The 18,959-nt window shown below is 46.4% G+C and overlaps 8 protein-coding genes across 8 annotated transcripts; 3 read left to right on the top strand and 5 right to left on the bottom strand.

Moving 5' to 3' along the window:
* Window positions 1-284: 284 nt before the first annotated feature.
* F4813DRAFT_75747 (Skb1 methyltransferase) lies at window positions 285-3,080 on the bottom strand. The gene is made up of 4 exons (XM_049248871.1): window positions 2,837-3,080; window positions 2,174-2,768; window positions 592-2,069; window positions 285-539 (listed from the first exon to the last, which is right to left on the bottom strand). Exons 1-4 carry the CDS (start codon window positions 2,978-2,980, stop codon window positions 360-362), a joined length of 2,397 nt encoding a protein of 798 aa, XP_049099373.1. The 5' UTR covers window positions 2,981-3,080; the 3' UTR covers window positions 285-359.
* A 794-nt stretch (window positions 3,081-3,874) lies between these two features.
* Window positions 3,875-4,534, top strand: F4813DRAFT_380885 (Prefoldin, subunit 4; the record flags this gene model as incomplete). Its single annotated transcript, XM_049245612.1, has 4 exons — window positions 3,875-3,889; window positions 3,971-4,099; window positions 4,170-4,237; window positions 4,342-4,534. 4 exons carry the CDS (start codon window positions 3,875-3,877, stop codon window positions 4,532-4,534), a joined length of 405 nt encoding a protein of 134 aa, XP_049099374.1.
* A 1,049-nt stretch (window positions 4,535-5,583) lies between these two features.
* On the top strand, window positions 5,584-6,888 carry F4813DRAFT_389589 (uncharacterized protein; the record flags this gene model as incomplete). Its single annotated transcript, XM_049246857.1, has 1 exon — window positions 5,584-6,888. One exon carries the CDS (start codon window positions 5,584-5,586, stop codon window positions 6,886-6,888), a length of 1,305 nt encoding a protein of 434 aa, XP_049099375.1.
* Window positions 6,889-7,125: 237 nt separating this feature from the next.
* Window positions 7,126-8,353, bottom strand: F4813DRAFT_359792 (uncharacterized protein). Its single transcript, XM_049243370.1, has 3 exons — window positions 8,303-8,353; window positions 7,747-8,196; window positions 7,126-7,686 (listed from the first exon to the last, which is right to left on the bottom strand). Exons 2-3 carry the CDS (start codon window positions 7,805-7,807, stop codon window positions 7,247-7,249), a joined length of 501 nt encoding a protein of 166 aa, XP_049099376.1. The 5' UTR covers window positions 7,808-8,196; window positions 8,303-8,353; the 3' UTR covers window positions 7,126-7,246.
* Window positions 8,354-9,254: 901 nt separating this feature from the next.
* Window positions 9,255-10,405, bottom strand: F4813DRAFT_389591 (uncharacterized protein; the record flags this gene model as incomplete). The annotated part of the gene is made up of 4 exons (XM_049246858.1): window positions 9,255-9,300; window positions 9,352-9,790; window positions 9,843-9,973; window positions 10,050-10,405. The coding sequence occupies 4 exons, from the start codon at window positions 10,403-10,405 to the stop codon at window positions 9,255-9,257; spliced, it is 972 nt and encodes a 323-aa protein (XP_049099377.1).
* A 673-nt stretch (window positions 10,406-11,078) lies between these two features.
* F4813DRAFT_396323 (uncharacterized protein) lies at window positions 11,079-11,513 on the bottom strand (the record flags this gene model as incomplete). Its single annotated transcript, XM_049247813.1, has 1 exon — window positions 11,079-11,513. The coding sequence occupies one exon, from the start codon at window positions 11,511-11,513 to the stop codon at window positions 11,193-11,195; it is 321 nt and encodes a 106-aa protein (XP_049099378.1). The 3' UTR covers window positions 11,079-11,192.
* A 708-nt stretch (window positions 11,514-12,221) lies between these two features.
* Window positions 12,222-14,448, top strand: F4813DRAFT_359795 (MFS general substrate transporter). The gene is made up of 5 exons (XM_049243371.1): window positions 12,222-12,745; window positions 12,818-13,016; window positions 13,082-13,174; window positions 13,249-13,961; window positions 14,036-14,448. Exons 1-5 carry the CDS (start codon window positions 12,568-12,570, stop codon window positions 14,344-14,346), a joined length of 1,494 nt encoding a protein of 497 aa, XP_049099379.1. The 5' UTR covers window positions 12,222-12,567; the 3' UTR covers window positions 14,347-14,448.
* A 273-nt stretch (window positions 14,449-14,721) lies between these two features.
* F4813DRAFT_359796 (uncharacterized protein) lies at window positions 14,722-17,386 on the bottom strand. The gene is made up of 3 exons (XM_049243372.1): window positions 16,667-17,386; window positions 15,661-16,610; window positions 14,722-15,598 (listed from the first exon to the last, which is right to left on the bottom strand). The coding sequence occupies exons 1-3, from the start codon at window positions 16,913-16,915 to the stop codon at window positions 15,229-15,231; spliced, it is 1,569 nt and encodes a 522-aa protein (XP_049099380.1). The 5' UTR covers window positions 16,916-17,386; the 3' UTR covers window positions 14,722-15,228.
* Between the last annotated feature and the right edge of the window lie 1,573 nt (window positions 17,387-18,959).

Raw genomic sequence — 18,959 nt, forward strand, 5'->3', positions numbered from 1 at the left:
AAGATGGCACCAGGCACATCTCGACAGCAGGAGATGTTGCCTATATACGGGCAGTCTGGCTGGCTGCTTGGCCAGGAGTACAAAACAAAACATAGAGAAAAGGGTTTTACGTCTGGTTATGCTAGTCCTTTTTTTTTCATTCGTCGCGAAGGCGAAGAGCCTACCCGACTCGCTAACCTAGTGATCCTAATCCTCGATAGAGCTTCGTGATAAAAGAAGTATCACAAAATACAACAGCTTTCCCCCGATATGTTTCCTGCCGCTTTTGCTGTCTCGCTTTGTAGAGCAATTATTTTCCTACTGTCTTATCCTGTAACCAGTTGACATCCTACCGCCCTTTCTATGTACCTATAGGAGAATCACAAGAGACAGGCCACTTTACGGCTGCTGCACATATCCGAACCCCCAACCTTGACGCGCTGGGATGGTCCAACCCACATGAAAGCTTCGACTATCCATTCGTACCATACCTTTGCGTCGTCTGTCTGTCGCCACATGCTGACTTCCAACTCAGTGTCCGGCGGGAAATAGAGTGGTTGCTAAGAATTATTAGTTAGCATATCCGTATAAGAGGGTTGTAGATAGATGCACCTTAAGCGGGAAGAAGATCGGAAACCAAGAAATCATGTCCTTGCTCTTCCGATCGATCATATCCGGCAGCGTACTCAGTTCAATCTTTTCCTGAACCACCTCCCCGTGCTCCCGCCCTTCTTCGCCTGCCCTATCGGCGGCTCCACTAGGCGCGTACAGCACCGACTCGAAGTAACCCGCGAGTCCATGTACGACGCCGCGGGTACGGCACACAAAGGTGAGATGGCAATGTCGCGTGTTGTGGTCGTTGGCGCCGACCGCGCCGGCCATGCTACCCCCACCACCTCCTGCCACGCCACCCGCCCGCCGGGCCTCCATCGCGTCCATCGTCGCCTGCGGTAGTGGGTGTGCGAACTCCCACGCCTGCTGGAACCGCGGTCTATCAGGTACTCGCTCCGCGACAAAGTCCAGCGCGAATAGTCGTACCACCCACGGCGTGTCGAAGGCGTCGCTCGATGGGGACGAGCTAGCCCGCTGCAAGATGTCTGCATAGATACGAGGCGTTGAGATGGGGCTTACATGCGCCGTGTACGACGCCGGGATCGAAATGCCGAATTGCGGTGCTAGCACGTGTTGAATCCCGTCCAGACACTCGGGGCTCAGCTCGTTGTCACCGAACGAGCCTAGGAGCTCAGACACCAATATGTCGACTTTGCCGTAGACGGGGCCGGTAGACGAAGACGAATCGGAGAGTAGTGGTCCTTTCCACGCACGCATGTCCGTCTTGACGACGGTGACACGACCATCCCATTCCCGCTGGTTTTGCCGTAGTAGGTATACGTAGGCGTTGGGGTTCTTCTCAACAGCCCAGACGCGTACAGGAACGCCAGTAGATTGGCTAGCTTTCAGAGCACGAGTGACAAGCGGCCCACGACCAGATCCGGCAACCGCTATAACTACCTCACCGCCAGGAGAAGATGTGGGCTTGCCCTCTGCGGCCCAGTCCCTGAGTGCGGCTGCGATTGCCATCTCATATTGGAAATACTTGACCGGGTCGCCCTCAAAGACCTCGTACGTGACGGACTCGAGGTTGTCCGAGAGCGGTTGTAATGGTGACTGCAGCCAATCTTGGAAATTGGCCAGGGTATTTTGCTCCAGTTCGCTAAGGGACTCCTGCTGCCTCTCGAGATGTCGGAGATAGGCGGAGTAGGCGTTCTGCCCTTGGGACTTGATTTTTTCACTAGCATTTGCAGTTTGTTGTGCGGCGGCCTCGGTGAGAGTCGGGAATTCGGCCGACGTTATCTGTTTAGGATGAGGGTCTGCTTGCAATTCTGGGCCGACGTCACAGAGGAGAAAGTAGGGGGCATTTTTTAAGCGCATGTAAGTGAAAATCATGTCCTGGTGGTAGCGGCTTAGGGAAGGATGGCCGGCCTTGTTCGTCTGGAATGTTTGGGGACTGAATGTCAAGTATTGAAGGGGCTCGGAGAACCACCTCGTCTGGAGTTGCTTCTCTGGAAGAACCCGCGGAATTTTGAGCGCTTCGTATTCCTCCAGTCAGCACTATTATACTTATAATGATCCCGTGATAAGGAGTAGATGGATGGTATTATCCAACATAAAAGGTAGCTCAAGGTGTACTTACCAACGAAGAGTCTATTGTCGTAATCGCAAACAGAACGGATAATATGCCAAGAATCCCAGGAACTGAAGAGGTCTATTTCCTGTCCAGCAACAGATGTCTGGTCCGCATTGCTATCTAGCACAGATAGAAGCGGCACTCTCTCTTCCAGACTTGGCTCGCGATACATAGGAATATGAATGATGATGCTGACCCGAGTACCGATGGAAAATGCTTCTTGGATAGCTCGAGCATACTGCGCAATACCTTGACCGTTGCCTATTCTGACCGAGTCTTCCCTGGGTCCGGGGATTATAATGCTCCTCGCCCCGCAGAAGTTAGCATAAGAAACTTCGAGGTTTAGTACCTGCCTCGAAATGCTAGAGATAACATGGTTGGGAGAGCACAAGTCTATCCAAGGACTAGAATAGGCGACAAGCCCGCTCGTATAGGTTCCCGGGAAAAGGGTAGTATCCTCGATGGTCAATGGAGGTACCACAGGATCGAGAATAGAGCCGGCTTTCTCATTGTATCTAGCATCTGATAGACTGGCCTTGACCAACTCCACAACGCGCTGATGGAAATTCTCATTTGTAATCGGGGTTGTGACAAAGCTGAACTGCAAATATAATAAGTCTTGTTGTATATTTACATAGGTAAGTTATATTCTAAATCTTGGTTACTTACACCAGCATTCAAGACTTGGCCATATTGTAAATCGGTCAAGGTCTCCAATCTCGTCGAGTCATGCTGGCCAATGTAAAAAGTTGGGCGGATCTCGTTGTAGTCGTCAGACTCCTGATCCATGTGGTCCATATATTCTTGCGACATGCTGAAATGACTTAATTCGCCTATATCCTTTCGGCGTGCTGAACCGCTGAGAGACCCCTGTCAATACGCAGATACTTGGGGGAAGTACTAATCGCAGTCTGCTGGCAGCACCTCAAGGTAAAGCGGGAGGGGTTTTAATGATGTATGAATATTTGAACAGCGTCAAGAATCCATCACGACATAAAGGAACAGAAGTTCGGAATGATTAGGAAATATAAACCTGTCGGGAAGGCTCGCTTTTACCTAAAGGGAATACCTAAAGGAAAAATGCATCCCAATATACATATTTCTAACCTAGTGTGTGGTATGATTGGTGTATCAAACGGATTCGGTCTACTTAAATTATGTACAAAAGGAAAAGAAAAAAAAAGTGATAATATTTAGGAAGGCCTAATGCATTCATTGGCCCGGTGGCAGTTAGCCCCGATGTACTATTACATATCATGGTATTGCCTACCTAACTTAGGTACATAGCGTTAGGGTCGCTTAAGTTTAACGATATTTCAAAATAACAACATATGTTATATGCATGATACCTTATAAGACAGTATCTTAACCTAGACATGTTAAGTGCGAGTTTATGAAGTTTCCGTAAATAAATAATTGTGTAGAAGTTAAATATCTTATCGATCATGTGATTAAGCCCTCTAGATCCTACCTATACATCGATACATCTACATATCTACATATCTACATATCTATCTATCTATCGCAATATACCCGCTACACGTCTAGGTTACATACCGGCACTTAAGCACTTACATAGACGCGCCCAGAATTCACCCCACCTTCTGAAGTTACGACAGCCCCCCCTAGTACGTTGCTCCTAGTTGAAGGAAGCACATACTGATTTCCTACTGATTTCCTACTGATTTCCTACTGATTTCCTACAAAATGAATAGGCGCATGGTTCGTTTCTCTACATTCTTAAAAAAAAAAAAAAAAAAAACTAGACTCCCAATATACTAACCATCTGTTTTCCTATGTTAGCTTACCAAAGAGGATGAAGCGGCCGGCGATGAGGTCGAGGTGCGCCGCGAGGACCAGGACAAGATCAACAGGTTTAGTCGTCTACACCAACGTGAATTAAACCTGGAGGACGAGCTGAAGGCCAAGAATGTATGGGGAATAAACCACTTGACCGGATGAGTGCGGCGCATGTACTGACGGAGAGCATTTCATCGTATAGAAGGAGAAGGAAGAACTCGACGATATATCCACTGAACTCGAGCTTGCAGACGAAGACGACACGGTGCCGTAAGGATCCCCGGCCTAAATTTCTAAACTCTAGCCTGGGACATTATATATGAGCTTTGGTGAAATTCAGGTTTAGACGTAGCTAACGGTTAACCTAACCATAGTTATAAGATTGGTGATGCTTTCTTCCACCTACCGCTTCCACAGGCACAAGAATTATTAGCCTCGTCGACTACAAGAGTGGAGGAAGAGGTGTCGGCACTTGAAGACAAGATTGGTGGACTAAAGGACGAGATGACGCAGCTGAAAGTTGAGCTTTACGCGCGATTTGGGCGTAGTATCAACCTCGAAACATAGGAGTATCGGCTAGTCGCTGCATGAACGAACTGGCACCAGGATCATATGGTGCCTCAGAGGGTTCACTTAGAGGTCGAATAGTCTTTTTACTCAGGCAAGTCTCGCGATGGCCGCATCGTGCCGACTAAATTCTCGCTGCTGAGTCTCTAGCATGGATAGAGATATGAACTAACTGTCCTCAAGTAAACCTTCACGATGTCTGCTTGCCCAGCTGAATAATAATGGAGGCCTAGACAGCAATTATCTGTTACGAGTCTACGTAGACTATACGATCATAGGTCCCATAAGCTCCCGGCTTCGTTACATGAAGTACAACAAGATCCATAATCTTAATCTATCATCCTATTACCCTAGGTAACCTAACTTAAGATATACAAGTCGTTCTAGCCAATACATAAGGATGAAGTCAATATTTGGTACTTATTAAAATTGGTAAGACTTGGGTAAGCTGTGATTGGGTTGGGCATTTAACTGTACACAGCCACGATGCGAATCCAGTACCAAGGAAAATAATATCGTTGTTACCACAAAGAACTCAACCTATAGTAAGGTAACTACATACAGGAACCCTTCTTTGTTTACAGCATTTGAGAGTACAGCCTGCCCTTCGAACGGAAATGGTTGAATTCTTATACTATCAAGCTAGGTTAAGCATATATTGCATTCGAGCCGGTCAGTCATCCAAGTCCTATTCTAAATCCGACATTTAAAAAATACCTGATTCAGATTGACTCATGCCAAGGCATCAGATGTGGGTGAATACTAAGTAAGGTAGTTAATAGCATGATATACATCCCTGTTACCCTATACACAACGGCGTGTTCTTACACGGCAGTCACGATATGACCTGTTGAAGAACACTAACAAACTGAGTCTGTTGTTTTATTCCTGTTTTAGCACATCTCTATGTTCGCCTAGAAGTACTTATATGCCGTAAAGTCCGGCTTCTCTAGAGTATTGCTTGATCACACGAACTATACATCACACAAAACATACACCAGATATCACTTACACTACTTATCATAAGCATTTTCACTTTATCAATAACGATGTCTTCTACAGAAGCCACAGTTGGAGCGCCCTCGCGAGGTCCTTCCTACCGAGAAAAGCTGAATAACATAGGGGACATCACACCCCTTAACGCACCTTTGATATCGTGGGGTGGACAGCGCGGCAGATCACCCACAGAGTATCTAAAGAATTACAAGACATCCTACACAATCCCTTTCGGCTACGAAGTCGCCACATGGCGACAGAAATTCTTCGGCGGGGGGAATATGATGTTGCCGTTTTCTTTCCGAACAGAGCCCGAAATCAAGCCCTCTAAGCCTAATGAGCCAACCATGGTACTCCTTTTCTATCCGCGCCCCGATGAAGACAACGCAAGACCGATTCATAGATCCGCGTCGTACCTTCGACGGATAGACCGGATAGCCAGAATGGGAGAACAAACCATCATCTATGTACCACCGGAGCTGAAGGCCGCCGTCCAAGGCATGCGCGGTGATCATTATTGGCACGTCATCGATGATTACCCGACGATTTGGGACATGCCAAACAACGCGTATCAGAAGGAGAACTTTGCGACCAAGCAGCCGGCGCTCTTTGAACAGTTCGATGGATACACGGATGCGGACGGGGACCTGAGACCCGAGCCGCGGTACAATCGTGCACATCACAGCGCCGTATGCAATGCGAAGGCATTCGTCATGTATGATGCTATTATGCGCAATCCATTCGGCTCGGATGACTGGATGTATGTAGATGCTGGGTTCCTCTTCGATGATGGCCCCAAGGACGACGAGGGCACGCCCTGGGGCGACCTCTTCCGCGCCGGCCTCGACGCAGACAAGTTCGAGCGTGCCATCAGCATGTCCCGCGACACGGGGGTAGTCATGGGCGAGTACTCGCATCGACACGGGTGTCCCGACGCCGAGGACGAGTGCTTCACCAACCCCACAAGATCGTGGCGCGCACGACAATTCATCGCACAGGTGTACGTCGGTAACTCGCTCGGCATGCTAAACTACAGCGTCCGGTTCATGCAGACGGTCGACGACATGGACGCAAACGGCTTCTACACGGGGCGCGAGGAGCTCGTAGTCCCGTTCGTCGCGCTGCGGTACCCGAACACGGTCTTCTCGGTGCCGTACTTCCGGCTTCCACCGCACCTGGACTACCAGTGGCAGTTCCCGATGAAGTTCGTCTTCTCCAAGGTTGGAGGCCCGAAGTCCGTGCCGCCTATTGTCGATCCCATTTCGACTTTGTACTGCAAGGGGTATACCCCGAGACGCCCGAGCATGCCGGCTGGGGGTATTTATGAAGACCCCAGAAAGGATGATGAGGAAGAGTAAGCTTGACGATGGCGATTTTGTATTTCGACTGGCTAGCGTTGTAAGATAGATAGAATATTTATTAATAAAAATAAGAATAAAAATAAAGGGGTTGTCCCCGATAATGCTTTGTTTGCTAAAGTTGGATATCACAAAGACTTAGATGTAGGGAGCATGGTAAGCTAAACTGGTATCTCTAGATGTCATGTATATCAGCTAGGCAGCGCACACTCTAGTAGTCACGCGTAAAGATTCAAGTCGATAAAGAATTGATTTAACGCAGGTATTTTGTTCTGGGCTACATTATACGACACCGTATTACTAAATCCTCTCCTCCTTTCAGCATCTTGTCTTCTATACAGACTATAGACTATGCTACTTAACGGCCACATTGTCCGCGGATGAACTGGAAGGACGTCTCGTTAGGAGGGAACTGTAGTCCGCAACGCCCATCGGCTCGGCAGAACCCATCAAACTTTCCGTTGGTACACGCATCACCTTCGACTGAGGCCTGGCTATCACTGGCTTCGTCATCGGTATCGCTGTCATCCGCGACACTGTCGTCATTAGTGCTGTCATCAGTGCTGTCATCAGTAGCAGCGTCGTCGTTGGCGTCGTTTCTATTGCGGCCGAAGAAGTCGTCAAAGGCTCCCCCGGTGCTATCAGCTACACCGCATTGTCCAGAAATGAACTGGAAGGATGTTTCGTTAGGGGGGAACTGCAGTCCGCAGCGACCGTCGGCTCGGCAGAACCCATCAAATTTTCCGTTGGTACATGCCTGGCCCTCAACGGATGATGATTGACGTGTTGTTAAGGGCACTGCTAAAGATTAGCTGATGCGATTCTTTTATAAGGTGAAGCGATAGAAGTCAGACTTACCTGCGACAGCGTTGCTGGCAAGGAGACTGGCAAGAAAAACGGAGGCGGCGGTGAGCTGCATTTTGAAGGTTGTGTAGAAGAGTGATTTGGCGAAAAGCGGGAACAGGTGAAGATTAAGGATATGAATAATACGGTGATGTTAAGATGTGACCGGCACAAAGAAGAACTGAAAGGCTGTTGAACTGAATATCGAAATGCAGCTGAGGAATCCAAACTCGAAAACTTTGAGAAGTCATGGCTAGATATAGGCGCGTTATTCACTGAGGCTGATGGCCTGACGGATATCGGCACTCATCAACGATACTGTCCTGGTGAGGACAAAACGCAACCCCTTCCCCTTTCAGCCCCTCAGCGACCGACACTGAGAACAGTTGGGAGCGATGGTGTCGTGGGTTTCATCTCGCCTCATCGCGGCCAAGACTACCTAAATGAATAGGAAGACTAGGATGTCTGCCGAACCTAGGTAAGACAACGCATCACCCCATTAACTTATAAACAGCAGTTCCAGTTGACTACCTTGGAACCGTCGCTGTATTGAAAGATGGTGTTGAATTACTTCTCTTATAACTAGGTTGGGTACTTACATGTGTTCTAAGATCTACCCGTAGCCATCGAGGATCCGATAGGAGCTCATCGGGAAGGAAACGTGAGGATCACCAGCAGATCTGTAAGCGGAAGTTCCGCTGCGGGAACGAGTTGACCTGAGCCAAACAAACCCCTGTTAGCTGAGCCGAACCCCGTATTTGTCCCCCCCATGTCGCCCAGGTGTTTCGGGCAGCTAAACGCGCTGCCAAGCTGTTTGAGCAGGGCAATTTCCAAGGTAACAACGGCATGAATCCTCATCTGTTAATATCGATAGATGTATCATAATAGGCTATACGAAAGACCTCGATCTTGCTGTTAGGTAGGGTGCGACTAATATAGTCATAGCAGAGAATCAAGGCTTCATAAGCATTTAGAAAGCACCCTGATAAAACTCACTGAGAAACAAAACAAGTTTTTATGTCCGACTTACACTTTGGTAATGTCTGAGTTCTAATCCTGTTTCGTTAGAAAAGGTAGTTAATGTAATATGTTACGAGTGTATAACCTGCTATAACCTGTTGGTACATTTTATGTAGGGGTAGGGCTATGCCTTTTGCTAAAATCACGTAATAGTATATTGTAGTGTAATATTAACAACCTTCGTTAAACTTCAAGTAACAATTGAGTTAGTTGATATGAAATATTTGTATGTGACCCGGAATATATTGTCTTTCTCCTTACATAGAATTATGCTTTAATATGTATTTCCTCAACAGTTCCTGAAGCCACCGTAAATCGAGCTTGGACCATTATAAGGCCTTTTGTTTCTCTTTCCACCTCTTGCGGTTTGAGAATATGTGATTCATAATCTTGCGAGCCTCCTCAGCCTACTCGCTACGATCACGAAGCTACTTACCAACCCTGTTGAGTAAGAAGGGCATCAGTGCACAAGCAAGAGCCAAGAAGGCCGGTATCGACGAAACCTATTGTACGCCAAGGTTCTGGTACATAACGGGTGTGAATAATGGACTATAACGTTGTTAGCAATTATGGTCACAACTAACTGGGGCCAGTCCTTACAAAGCAGCGCCGAATAATGCTCGCAGAATAACACTACTTGCCAAAGCAGAGGAAGAAAATACAGTATACGCGTCAATCATATAGTTGATCAAACTAATGAAGAGCAGGACCTGGCCGAATCCAAAGAAGCTCGAACCGACAATACTCACAGCCCGATGAATATTCGGCAATGTATTCCAAGCGAACCAGAAAAGGCTGATCGGGAGTAATACTCCTCCGATCATGGCGGGTGCTAATCGAGCTTCGGGTGTTGATTTAGTAGGATCCTTAGCAATCGCTTTTCGGTGTTGGGTTTCGAGGACGATATAGAAGAGCATGGCAAAAAATTGGCCAGTCATAATACCCAAGTACGAGAGACCAGCAATTCCCTGGGACCATTGTCGTTCCTGTCCAAATATGATGGGAAATGCTGTAAAAGTAAGATAAAGTGTCCCATAAACTAAGGTTAGAACTGTTAGCAAGAAGCATTTAATACACAAAACCTGACTCACTGATCGAAGCATAGATCGAAAGTACTAAGACTATAGGTTCAAAGAAAAGAAGGACCCAAGGCCGAGCAATCGCATCCCGGAAGACACCGCCGGCGAAAAAACGCAGCATCAATAACGTCTGGATGTTGGTGCTGTATAGCTATCGATGCACCGCCAAGCAGAGTAGTCAAAAAGAACATAGCAGTATAGATAATCTGCCGACCATACAGCTCGGCCACAGGCGCCCACGCCATCGGCCCAATAGCGAATCCAACAACGAACAACCAGACGCTAAGGATACCAAGCTCCAACCCAACGTCGAAGTCGCTTTCGATCTGCCGCAAGCTTCCCGAGAAGCCGCTGGAAGAGAGCGGCGCGGATAGCGTGCCGAGGGCCAAGATGACAATCATCCACCACTTCATGCCGGTGGCAATAACATCAACGACACTATTTCGTAGGATAATCCAGCGGAAGAGGACTTTGGGGCTTCTAAGTCTGTGAGACAGGTAGTTACCTCCGACACCACATACGGGATAAGTTCGTCTTTGAAGTTGGTGGAACTGGGATGAGCATCGGGCTAACATCGAGAATCGAAGCCTATACCGGAATAGGGGCTCGATAGAGTAAAACCCCCTCTGGACTTAACATAGCTACAATAGTTATATATTAGGTGGGACCTTGCTTCCATTTTATTTACAGGCCAGAAGGATCTTATTTGCTATACGGCGAGGGCATGGCACTAGTTTGGCCGGAGCCTCGTTTTGTATACATACTATCGTGGCCGGATACCCCCTATTCTGTAAGATGTTCGGACTGTTTCTTTTTGTGTCCAAGTCACATACATAATTGGAAGTTATTGCAACTGTTAAAATGATATTATGTCAGCTGGTTGTTCAGAGTCTATGTTGTCAAGTTAACAATGTCATTCCTGTTTCCTCATTTCCACGTACTGATTAATCCGCCTTAATAACCCCCCGGACCTATCCGTTATAACCTGAACGAAATAAATTAAATTCGGAGCTCAATGATCACGTTGTAGCATAGGTTCGTCGCTTTAAGATTGATAATACCATGCAAGTTAGAGCAACTATCTTAGCTCGTTTATCTCTTTTGAAGTCATATCCTCATTCCTTCATCAATATAATAGCCTGACTACATTAAGCCTTGGTTCTTTCAGTTACATCTGCAGACTCGAAACGGGCTTCACCAAAACGTATGCCGCTGAAAACAAAGCCTGCTACCAGAATACCACAACTCCTATTTAACAGCCCGACGTTCGAGCCAAAGCAGAAACTAAACTCACGCAACGCTATCTAATACATAGGTACCTAACTATAAGTACAAGGCATTTGGATCCAGATGAATATTAACTTATTCGTCATTGCTCACTGGTTTAGCTCCTCCCACCTCACCAGCGTTACCTACCCGGATTTGAATATCGGTATGGACGTAGATGTCGCTCGATGCTGATGGGTTTAGATTTACTGTCTGGTTAATCTGGCCGCCGTCAGGAAATTGTGTCTGATTCTCGATATTTTCGACGTGGTCGGGTGGTTGGCGTTGCATATAATTCAAAGCACAATCATGCCTTTTGTCTTTCGTTGTCGAGTTCCCCGTAATCTCAATGGTGGTTAAGGGGATGCCGTCTTCGTAGGAATTGTCCACTTTAGAGGCGTCAACGGTTGTCGGCATGGTCCAGATATAGTTCAAGCTAGCTACACGCTTGAAGCCGCGGGCGGGCGCTCCGTCTCTCGGAAGAGGCTTGAAGTGCGTTTTTGTCGTAGACGTAACTGTCACCTCTGGCCTTGCCTTTGAACCTCCTGACTAGCTGAGGTACAATTACGGGTAGGCTAGCGCATACTACTGCGGCAGTGAGTATCAAGAATACGGCAACTCCATCTATCTCTGTGAGTGAGCAAATGCATCTAAACTACTGAACTAGACGGCGTGGTGGGCAGGGATAGGATGGGATGGGATGGGATGTTCGCTGTATCCGGGGCCAATCCTTCCAGAAATAGATATGGAATGCTTTTAGAGCTTGTGTACTGTATACAGGACCTGCTTCCCCTATGTAAATACAGCGCATTCCATGTGGATTAATTCTAAAGATAGGTAAATATGAGTATCGTGTGCATTAAATAGTACCTATGTAAATAGTATGTAGTAAATAGAAGTAATTTCAAGTTTCTGTATCTCCTTGCGTCTTAAGTACGATATACCTGGTAGTGACCTAAACTTACATGACTAAACTTACGTGATCAGTTTAGTGCCTGAGTAACACAACCCGGATGACACTGTAGGTAGGTAACGAGCATCGTACATTCCCCCGAATTGTTAACTGCCCGGCAGCGCTAGCGAGATTTGTAGTCTTTCTACAATTATATGGCAGCAGCGATAGTTTAAAATCCGAGGAAGGTGGAGGAAGGTGCGAGACCGTATAGATCAGCACTTATACCACACACAACTTTTTAGGACAACTTGGGAACAAAGAATTATAGATTCTTCTTTTATTTTATTTTAGAACTGCGAAGTTGGCGAGTTAATGTTTTGAAGTTTTTAAGACGTTATCATTAATGAATCGGGGGCATCGGACTCTTAAATATTTCTTTCGTCTTCGCAGTCAGCCTGTTCACCTTCGTCTTCAATTCGTGTTACCCGCTGGTCTTAGGAGGTTCACAAGGTTGCATTACCGCGCCAAGTCTCCCTTACCCATTTGTCCAATACCTTGACAATATCTTGGCAGGTCATGTCCCAAGATAAGACAGCCTCTGCCCTCGAGGCAAACGAGACGGCAGTCTCCCAGCCTGCCGACTCTCAAGGTGGCATCCCCCAAGATGTTAACCTCGCGGATTACACTCGCGAGCAGGAGGCCCGTGTGGTCCGCAAGTTGGACTGGAACTTGATGTCGCTCTTCTTCGTACTATGTGAGTTAATAACCTAATTTGGATATCTTCGGCAATATAATCAACATGCTAATATGAATATTTGATGCCAAGACATGCTGGCCTACCTCGACCGTGGTAACATAGGCAATGCTAGAATCGCCGGCATGGCAAAAGATCTCGATCTTGATGGCAATCGATACCAGTGGCTGCTCAACATCTTCTACATTGCCTACATCGTCTTTGAGTTTGGTGTCCTAATGTGGAAGATCTTTCCTCCTCACCTTGTTGGCGCTATTGTCGTCTTTGGCTGGTAAGCTACTCTAAAGCATTCACACCCATCTCTTATAGTGTTCCATCTGACTAATCATGTAAAAGGGGTTTGATTGCTACGGTCCAAGCTGGTGTCCATAATTGGAGCGGTGAGATGGCTCTAAGATTCTTCCTCGGTGCCTTCGAAGCTTTCTACGGGTATGTCGTAGACTGTATTCGTAAAGTTAACCCTTCTCTGGTACTTGACTATTACTGATAATAAGCCCATCTAGACCAGGCATCATCTACCTCCTTTCGTTCTTCTATCTTCGACACGAGATTAGCTTCCGATGTGGTATCTTCGCCTCTGCAGCTCCGCTGGCCTCAACATTCGCAGGTGCTCTGGCCTATGGCATCACAAGCGGACACTCGCACCTTGCTAACTGGCGTCTACTCTTCCTCGTCGAAGGATTGCCAACTATTCTTATGGCCATATTTGCCTTCTTCTTCATCCCTGATTCTGCGGAGAAAGCCAGATTCTTGACGGCAGAAGAAAAGGATATTGTCAGATCCAGGGCCATGCGCCAAGTCGGCACCAACGCGAATGCCAGAATCGGAGGGTTTAAGATCACGGACCTTTTGCCGGTATTCACGGATTTGAAGGCTTGGTTGTGTGGACTGATGTACTTCTGTGGCAATGTTACTTACTCCAGTCTGCCAGTTTTCCTTCCGACTATCCTCCAAGACATGGGTTACACTGCTATTAATGCGCAAGGTTTATCCGCTCCTCCGTCCTTTGCGGCCTTTTTGTTCGCCTTGATTACGACATGGGTCGCAGACAAAACTCAGCAGAGATGCATCGTCCTCATGGTTACTTCGATTGTGGGAGGAGTCGGTTACATTATCCTTGCTACTGTTGAGACTGTTGGCGTTCGTTACTTCGCGACCTTCCTGGCATCGGCTGGAGTCTTCTCTACCATTCCTAACATCCTCGGGCTGACTTTAAGTAAGTACACCAGTGTCCCTTGTATCTCTAGTCAAGTATCCGGGGGATTATTCAGGTATTAACGAGTTCCATAGATAACCAAGGTAGCGATACCCGACGTGGAATGTCCATCGTTCTCATCAACGTAGTCGGCCAGTGTGGACCTTTTCTAGGAACCAATGTTTTTCCTACGAGTGATGGCCCCGGATTCACTAAAGGTATGAGCATTTGCGCTGCATTTATGTTCTTCTCAGCATTCCTGGCGTTCTCCCAACGTCTACTTTTGATGTGGGAGAACATCAAGCTCGACCAAAAGTACGGCACCATCACCAAGGATAAGACAACCGCGAAATCCAAGGAGGTTGCCGCGGAAAACTACGGCCCCAACTTCAGATACGTGCTTTGAGATGATTCAAGATTATAGGCCTGCCAAGCAGTCTAAAATCGCTGATTTAATACCCCCCTTTCCAGCATAGCCTTTCGATTAGATAGAGACTACTAAAATAGGGCTACTAGTCTTGTTAGGAGAATGAATACGAATGTAATGATTAACATGGACAAGATTTTCCAGTGAAATAAGCCAGTGTTCGACTAGCCAACTTGGTGTTATGATGATTCTAACAGTGTCATGTCTGATTGCCGCGAGCGACCACTAGTAAAATGTTTAATGCTTATAGGATACTTACCTAAGTTAGTGAACATAATAGGGGCGTCATGTCTGATCGGACGTCATCTATCTATAGCTGAACATATGATGCTGCCTAAAGGGCGCTATAGTTACTCGAATAAGAAAAGTAATGAGGATGGTTAGATTATTAGTATTAGACGAAGATTAAGAGTATCTATTGCCTCAACAATTAGTGTAGATAGACCCTACTTGCTCTTGAATACCATTTGCACGCAAACCCCAGTTTAAAGAGTAACAGACTTATATATTTGTACTCTTACGGCGTTACCTCGTCGCCGTCCTGTTTCATGTCCCTCGCTTCCAACGCCTGCACGATTCCTAACTTCATCTAATTGCAAAAGTATCCGATAACTCGAAAGCCACCAGCGCCGATCAATGCAATTCTCGTGTCCTGATACCCAAACTCCCAACATAAGATTTAACGCCGTTCTATCCAAGGTAAAACATCTCCCCTCCTCACATCATCACCTCATAACCACATCGAACCCGCTTATTGCATGATTTGTCGCACTTATACAGCTGTAACTGTACACTAATCTATCAACCCAACAATATAAGGGCTGGGCATTCCCAACGAGTGCCAGTGTGAACTCAAATAGCTTATTGGTTTGTAGATGGTAAGTCACTCGGAGGGTGAGCTCTCGTACGAATATGAAACTTTTCCCGTAGACGGTCTGACAATTTCGCATGTCGATTTTGGTCGTCGGCCGAATTATCACCAGAAGTTGCTCCCTGTGTCTGCCGATACTGTCTAAGGGCCTGGATACGCTCGTCGACAGTAGCATGGCGCAGCCCATTCCAGTCTAGGAGTCGTGACCTCCGTCGCCTTTGTGTTGCGTCTACCTCATTCTCAGTTGGAGGAGCTAAGTGATTGTCAACGGGACCATTGCTCGCGGTATCCAGATGATTTGATGCCAAAACGCTTTCGCCGTCTTCCTCCCCTTCCTCATGTGGGCGGAGGTCGAGTCGACTAGTTGGATGCTTATTAGTTTTCAAACCAACCATTAGAATACGTTAATTTGGATTACTTACCATAAAGGACAGGTACCAGACACGTTGACCAACCACGGGTCGATACACTGGGGATGAAATTTATGGTCGCAAGGAAGTACTCTCACATCTTCTCCAACAGTAAAATCTTCCGTGCAGATAGAACAGTCAAGGTTATCGTCTTCAGTTGGCCCATTATTAGTCCCGTTATCTTCCGGCATGCCAGCGCCTGGAGCTTCAGCGGTAGGATTGGAAACAGCTTTTGCTGCTGCATCTAGAGATGAGGCGCCTTGCTCTGCGTTGTTTGATGCTAACTCGCGCTGCGTTGGAGATGATGAATGTTGCTGCTGGTCTCCCGAAATACTCTCAAGTTCGTTCTCCAGGTCCGGTTTTGCGGGCTGAGGATCTCCAAACTTCACGATAGGGAGTGTTTCTAGAACAGCTCGCGCTAAACCCTTTGCTCGGCTCTGTCTTGGTCTTCCGCCAGAGCTGGCCCTCGGCCCGTATCTTTCGGGATGACGGTGTGCTCGGATCGCTCCGGTGGCAATAATAATGAGAAATAGCAGAGTAATCAAACCAGTGATACTATATAGAATGCTCATTGCAACTGCTGAGTTGTTCCCACCCTGTGATTGACCCATATCAGTATTTCCATCGGCATCGGCCCCCGATATTGTCCCGCGAATTACGGTAGACTCGACAGTCTGGTTTTTTATCTCCATAGCATCCGACTGATCGGTCATAGTCCAGACAGATTTGAATGAAAGATCGGATCCCTCAAGAGAGCAATATGTCCCCTCAGAAGTGCTGAATAGCAATATAGCCTTTGGCTGCTTAGTCATGACCGAATTCAAGACATCATCAGGACTGATGTAGGAGTCGTTGGTAGTCGCATCGCATGATATGTAGGCCATGGCGTCTTTGATACCGTCATCAAGTTGATTATAGTTGCTTTGGTCTACGATGATCATTCGGCCTTGAACGTTGAATGCCTACCAGACATTTTAGCTCTGCTGCGTCAATGGAGTGGGATTGAATAATGCTATACCTCCAGAGTATTCTGGTTTGTTTGGTTCAAACCTGCCTCTGCCGTTAAAGGCGCAACCTTGTAATCAAGTTGAATAGGACCAGACGCGGAGGTAAGAGTAAGGGCCATAGTGTATGGTTCGTAATAATCGGGCAAGGTTTGCATCGGGCTCGTAGTGGCTACCTCGGCGGATACGATGGAAACGATGCAGGCGAAATACAAGAGAAGGTATACCGCGCTGGCGGGACTGGCGACGGTCGACATCGCCATGTTGAGTTTCTTGTTGGCTTTCCCACGATCGGCCAGCCGGTGCGGAATAAGACGGGAAAGAAAGGAATAGACGGAACCAAGCCGGGTAAGAAGCAGGAAGAAATCCAACAAGCGTGTTGGCTCTTGTATGAGAATAGCCCTATTTAGCGCTACACACGCAGAACTGGTGTCGCATCTCAGCACCGTTTATGTCCACTAGAGTCAAGCATAAGACCATACGATTCTTTTTCGAGCTCGGTGATGTGATGCTTCTCTATTTTGTCGATTGGTAATAAGCGCTCGGCCCTACCGGTATCGTGGAAAGATCGGGTATAATCGACAGTTCTGGCGGCAATGCGCTTTGTTTTGAATCGTTTTGTCGGATGGCACACATGGGAAGTCGAGGGATAATGTTCAGGTTGTATGAGTACGTGTTGATGGTTTGATGGTTTGACTTGGAGAATAGCGAGCGGGTGGGATGTGGGGAAAAGGCGGTTTCCGACGTGTGTAGCTTAACGCATTGCACCTAACGGATTCGACGGCATTGGAATGCCAAGATCGGGTTGACGGGCTAGTCGCAACTCCCTATGTTAAGCCGCAACGACACTAGTCCGGCTTTGTCTTGTAACACGCTATTATCTGTAGGTCATACATAGGTCATCCTTTCCCTTGGGTAGGTTGAGTAACAATGTTCTTAACGTTATGTAATTGGTAATTGGTAATTAGTTAATAATACTCAAGTCTATTGTGTTTATTAATCTAGGTCCTTTATCTGTTATCCAAAAGATATGTACCGCTACTATTGCCTTGTAGTCTATCATACGTATACGGACATTTCGAGACAAGCATTGTTTTGATACTCTCTTTGTTTTAAAGCAAGGCCGGCTTGGCACGGTCGACAACAGTATGATTCTCCGGCGCACAGCCATTTAAATACGTAAACGGGCATATCGGATTACTATGATTACTATACTTACGCGCAATCACAACATGATGTGAGCTTTGGTATTTGTTACAGCCTTACAGATTGAGGCTAATAAAAAGCTTGCAATCTAACAACATACCTAAACTATTGTATCATAGATCCCTTGCTCCTGAATTGGCTGTTTTGTATCAAATATCAAGCCTCATCTGGAATATGCATATCTAAATGTGGAAATTCGGCTATCTGTTACGCCCCCGCTATGCTAATTAGGTTACTTGGTATTTCATACGTAATTCGCATTCTGGGGTAAATCTGAGGGGAAATGCGGAATTACTAGTTCGCTTGCATTTAGCATCTCTTTCTAACTAATTACATCTAACCTAGTTATGTAACCTAACCTAGTTATGTAACCTAACCTAGTTATGTAACCTAACCTAGTTAATTCCTATAATACCTTCATCTATAGGCAGTTATTTAATTTATTCCTATACGTACCTAATCCTATAAACTACATAGGTATTATTTCGAACTCAAAATCACGCGCTCAGTTACTCAAATAAGAAAATGCCCATAATTGGCTCGGCACTCGGCTCGGTCTATTGTATAATCCCGAAGCTGCTGGTACACATGTAGTATGTATTGTTGGCTAGCGCTGCAGATACATACCTAAACCTCAAACACGTTAAAACCCTGGTCTATGTCAGATTCAGATCTGATTCACAATAACTTTACCGAAAAGTGCACGGTCCCCATGTTCAAAACCTTAATACTCCAATACCTCAATGCAACTGAGTTTTACAAAGTGGAAAAATTACTCCGTTCAAAGTATTTATCGTTCTTGTTACGAGATAATATATATATCGATTTGATAGAGTTCTTGAGGTTTCCATATAGTATTAACTAACCATTGTACTTAAACTTCGATTTGTAAGCTTGGGTTGGTATGTAACTACGTATTAACTCACTACCTACCTATGGATGCTTTGTTAGTACTTCGCTGATCCTCAAGTAGCAGTATGAATTCAGCTATCAGTATCAAAAACTCAAATCCGGTAGTAACTTTCCTCCAAATCGGAATAATATAAGTAAACCGAGTGCATGGCCCATTGTGAAACTGGTACACGTGTTTGATTGGTTAGA

Source organism: Daldinia decipiens (assembly GCF_022478715.1).
Source record: "Daldinia decipiens strain CBS 113046 unplaced genomic scaffold F4813scaffold_17, whole genome shotgun sequence".
In the NCBI taxonomy this organism is placed as follows: domain Eukaryota; kingdom Fungi; phylum Ascomycota; class Sordariomycetes; order Xylariales; family Hypoxylaceae; genus Daldinia; species Daldinia decipiens.

Coding starts and splice junctions, on each gene's coding strand:
- F4813DRAFT_359796 (XM_049243372.1), bottom strand. CDS start 16,915: ATGGCGATGTCGACCGTCGCCAGTCCCGCCAGCGCGGTATACCTTCTC. Junction 16,611..16,666: donor CAAACCAGAATACTCTGGAG/GTATAGCATTAT, acceptor AATGTCTGGTAG/GCATTCAACGTTCAAGGCCG. Junction 15,599..15,660: donor TCTGGTACCTGTCCTTTATG/GTAAGTAATCCA, acceptor GCATCCAACTAG/TCGACTCGACCTCCGCCCAC.
- F4813DRAFT_75747 (XM_049248871.1), bottom strand. CDS start 2,980: ATGTCGCAAGAATATATGGACCACATGGATCAGGAGTCTGACGACTAC. Junction 2,769..2,836: donor GCCAAGTCTTGAATGCTGGT/GTAAGTAACCAA, acceptor TTATATTTGCAG/TTCAGCTTTGTCACAACCCC. Junction 540..591: donor CGATCTTCTTCCCGCTTAAG/GTGCATCTATCT, acceptor AATAATTCTTAG/CAACCACTCTATTTCCCGCC.
- F4813DRAFT_359795 (XM_049243371.1), top strand. CDS start 12,568: ATGTCCCAAGATAAGACAGCCTCTGCCCTCGAGGCAAACGAGACGGCA. Junction 12,746..12,817: donor GTCGCTCTTCTTCGTACTAT/GTGAGTTAATAA, acceptor TTTGATGCCAAG/ACATGCTGGCCTACCTCGAC. Junction 13,175..13,248: donor GCCTTCGAAGCTTTCTACGG/GTATGTCGTAGA, acceptor AAGCCCATCTAG/ACCAGGCATCATCTACCTCC.
- F4813DRAFT_359792 (XM_049243370.1), bottom strand. CDS start 7,807: ATGCAGCTCACCGCCGCCTCCGTTTTTCTTGCCAGTCTCCTTGCCAGC. Junction 7,687..7,746: donor TGCCAGCAACGCTGTCGCAG/GTAAGTCTGACT, acceptor AATCTTTAGCAG/TGCCCTTAACAACACGTCAA.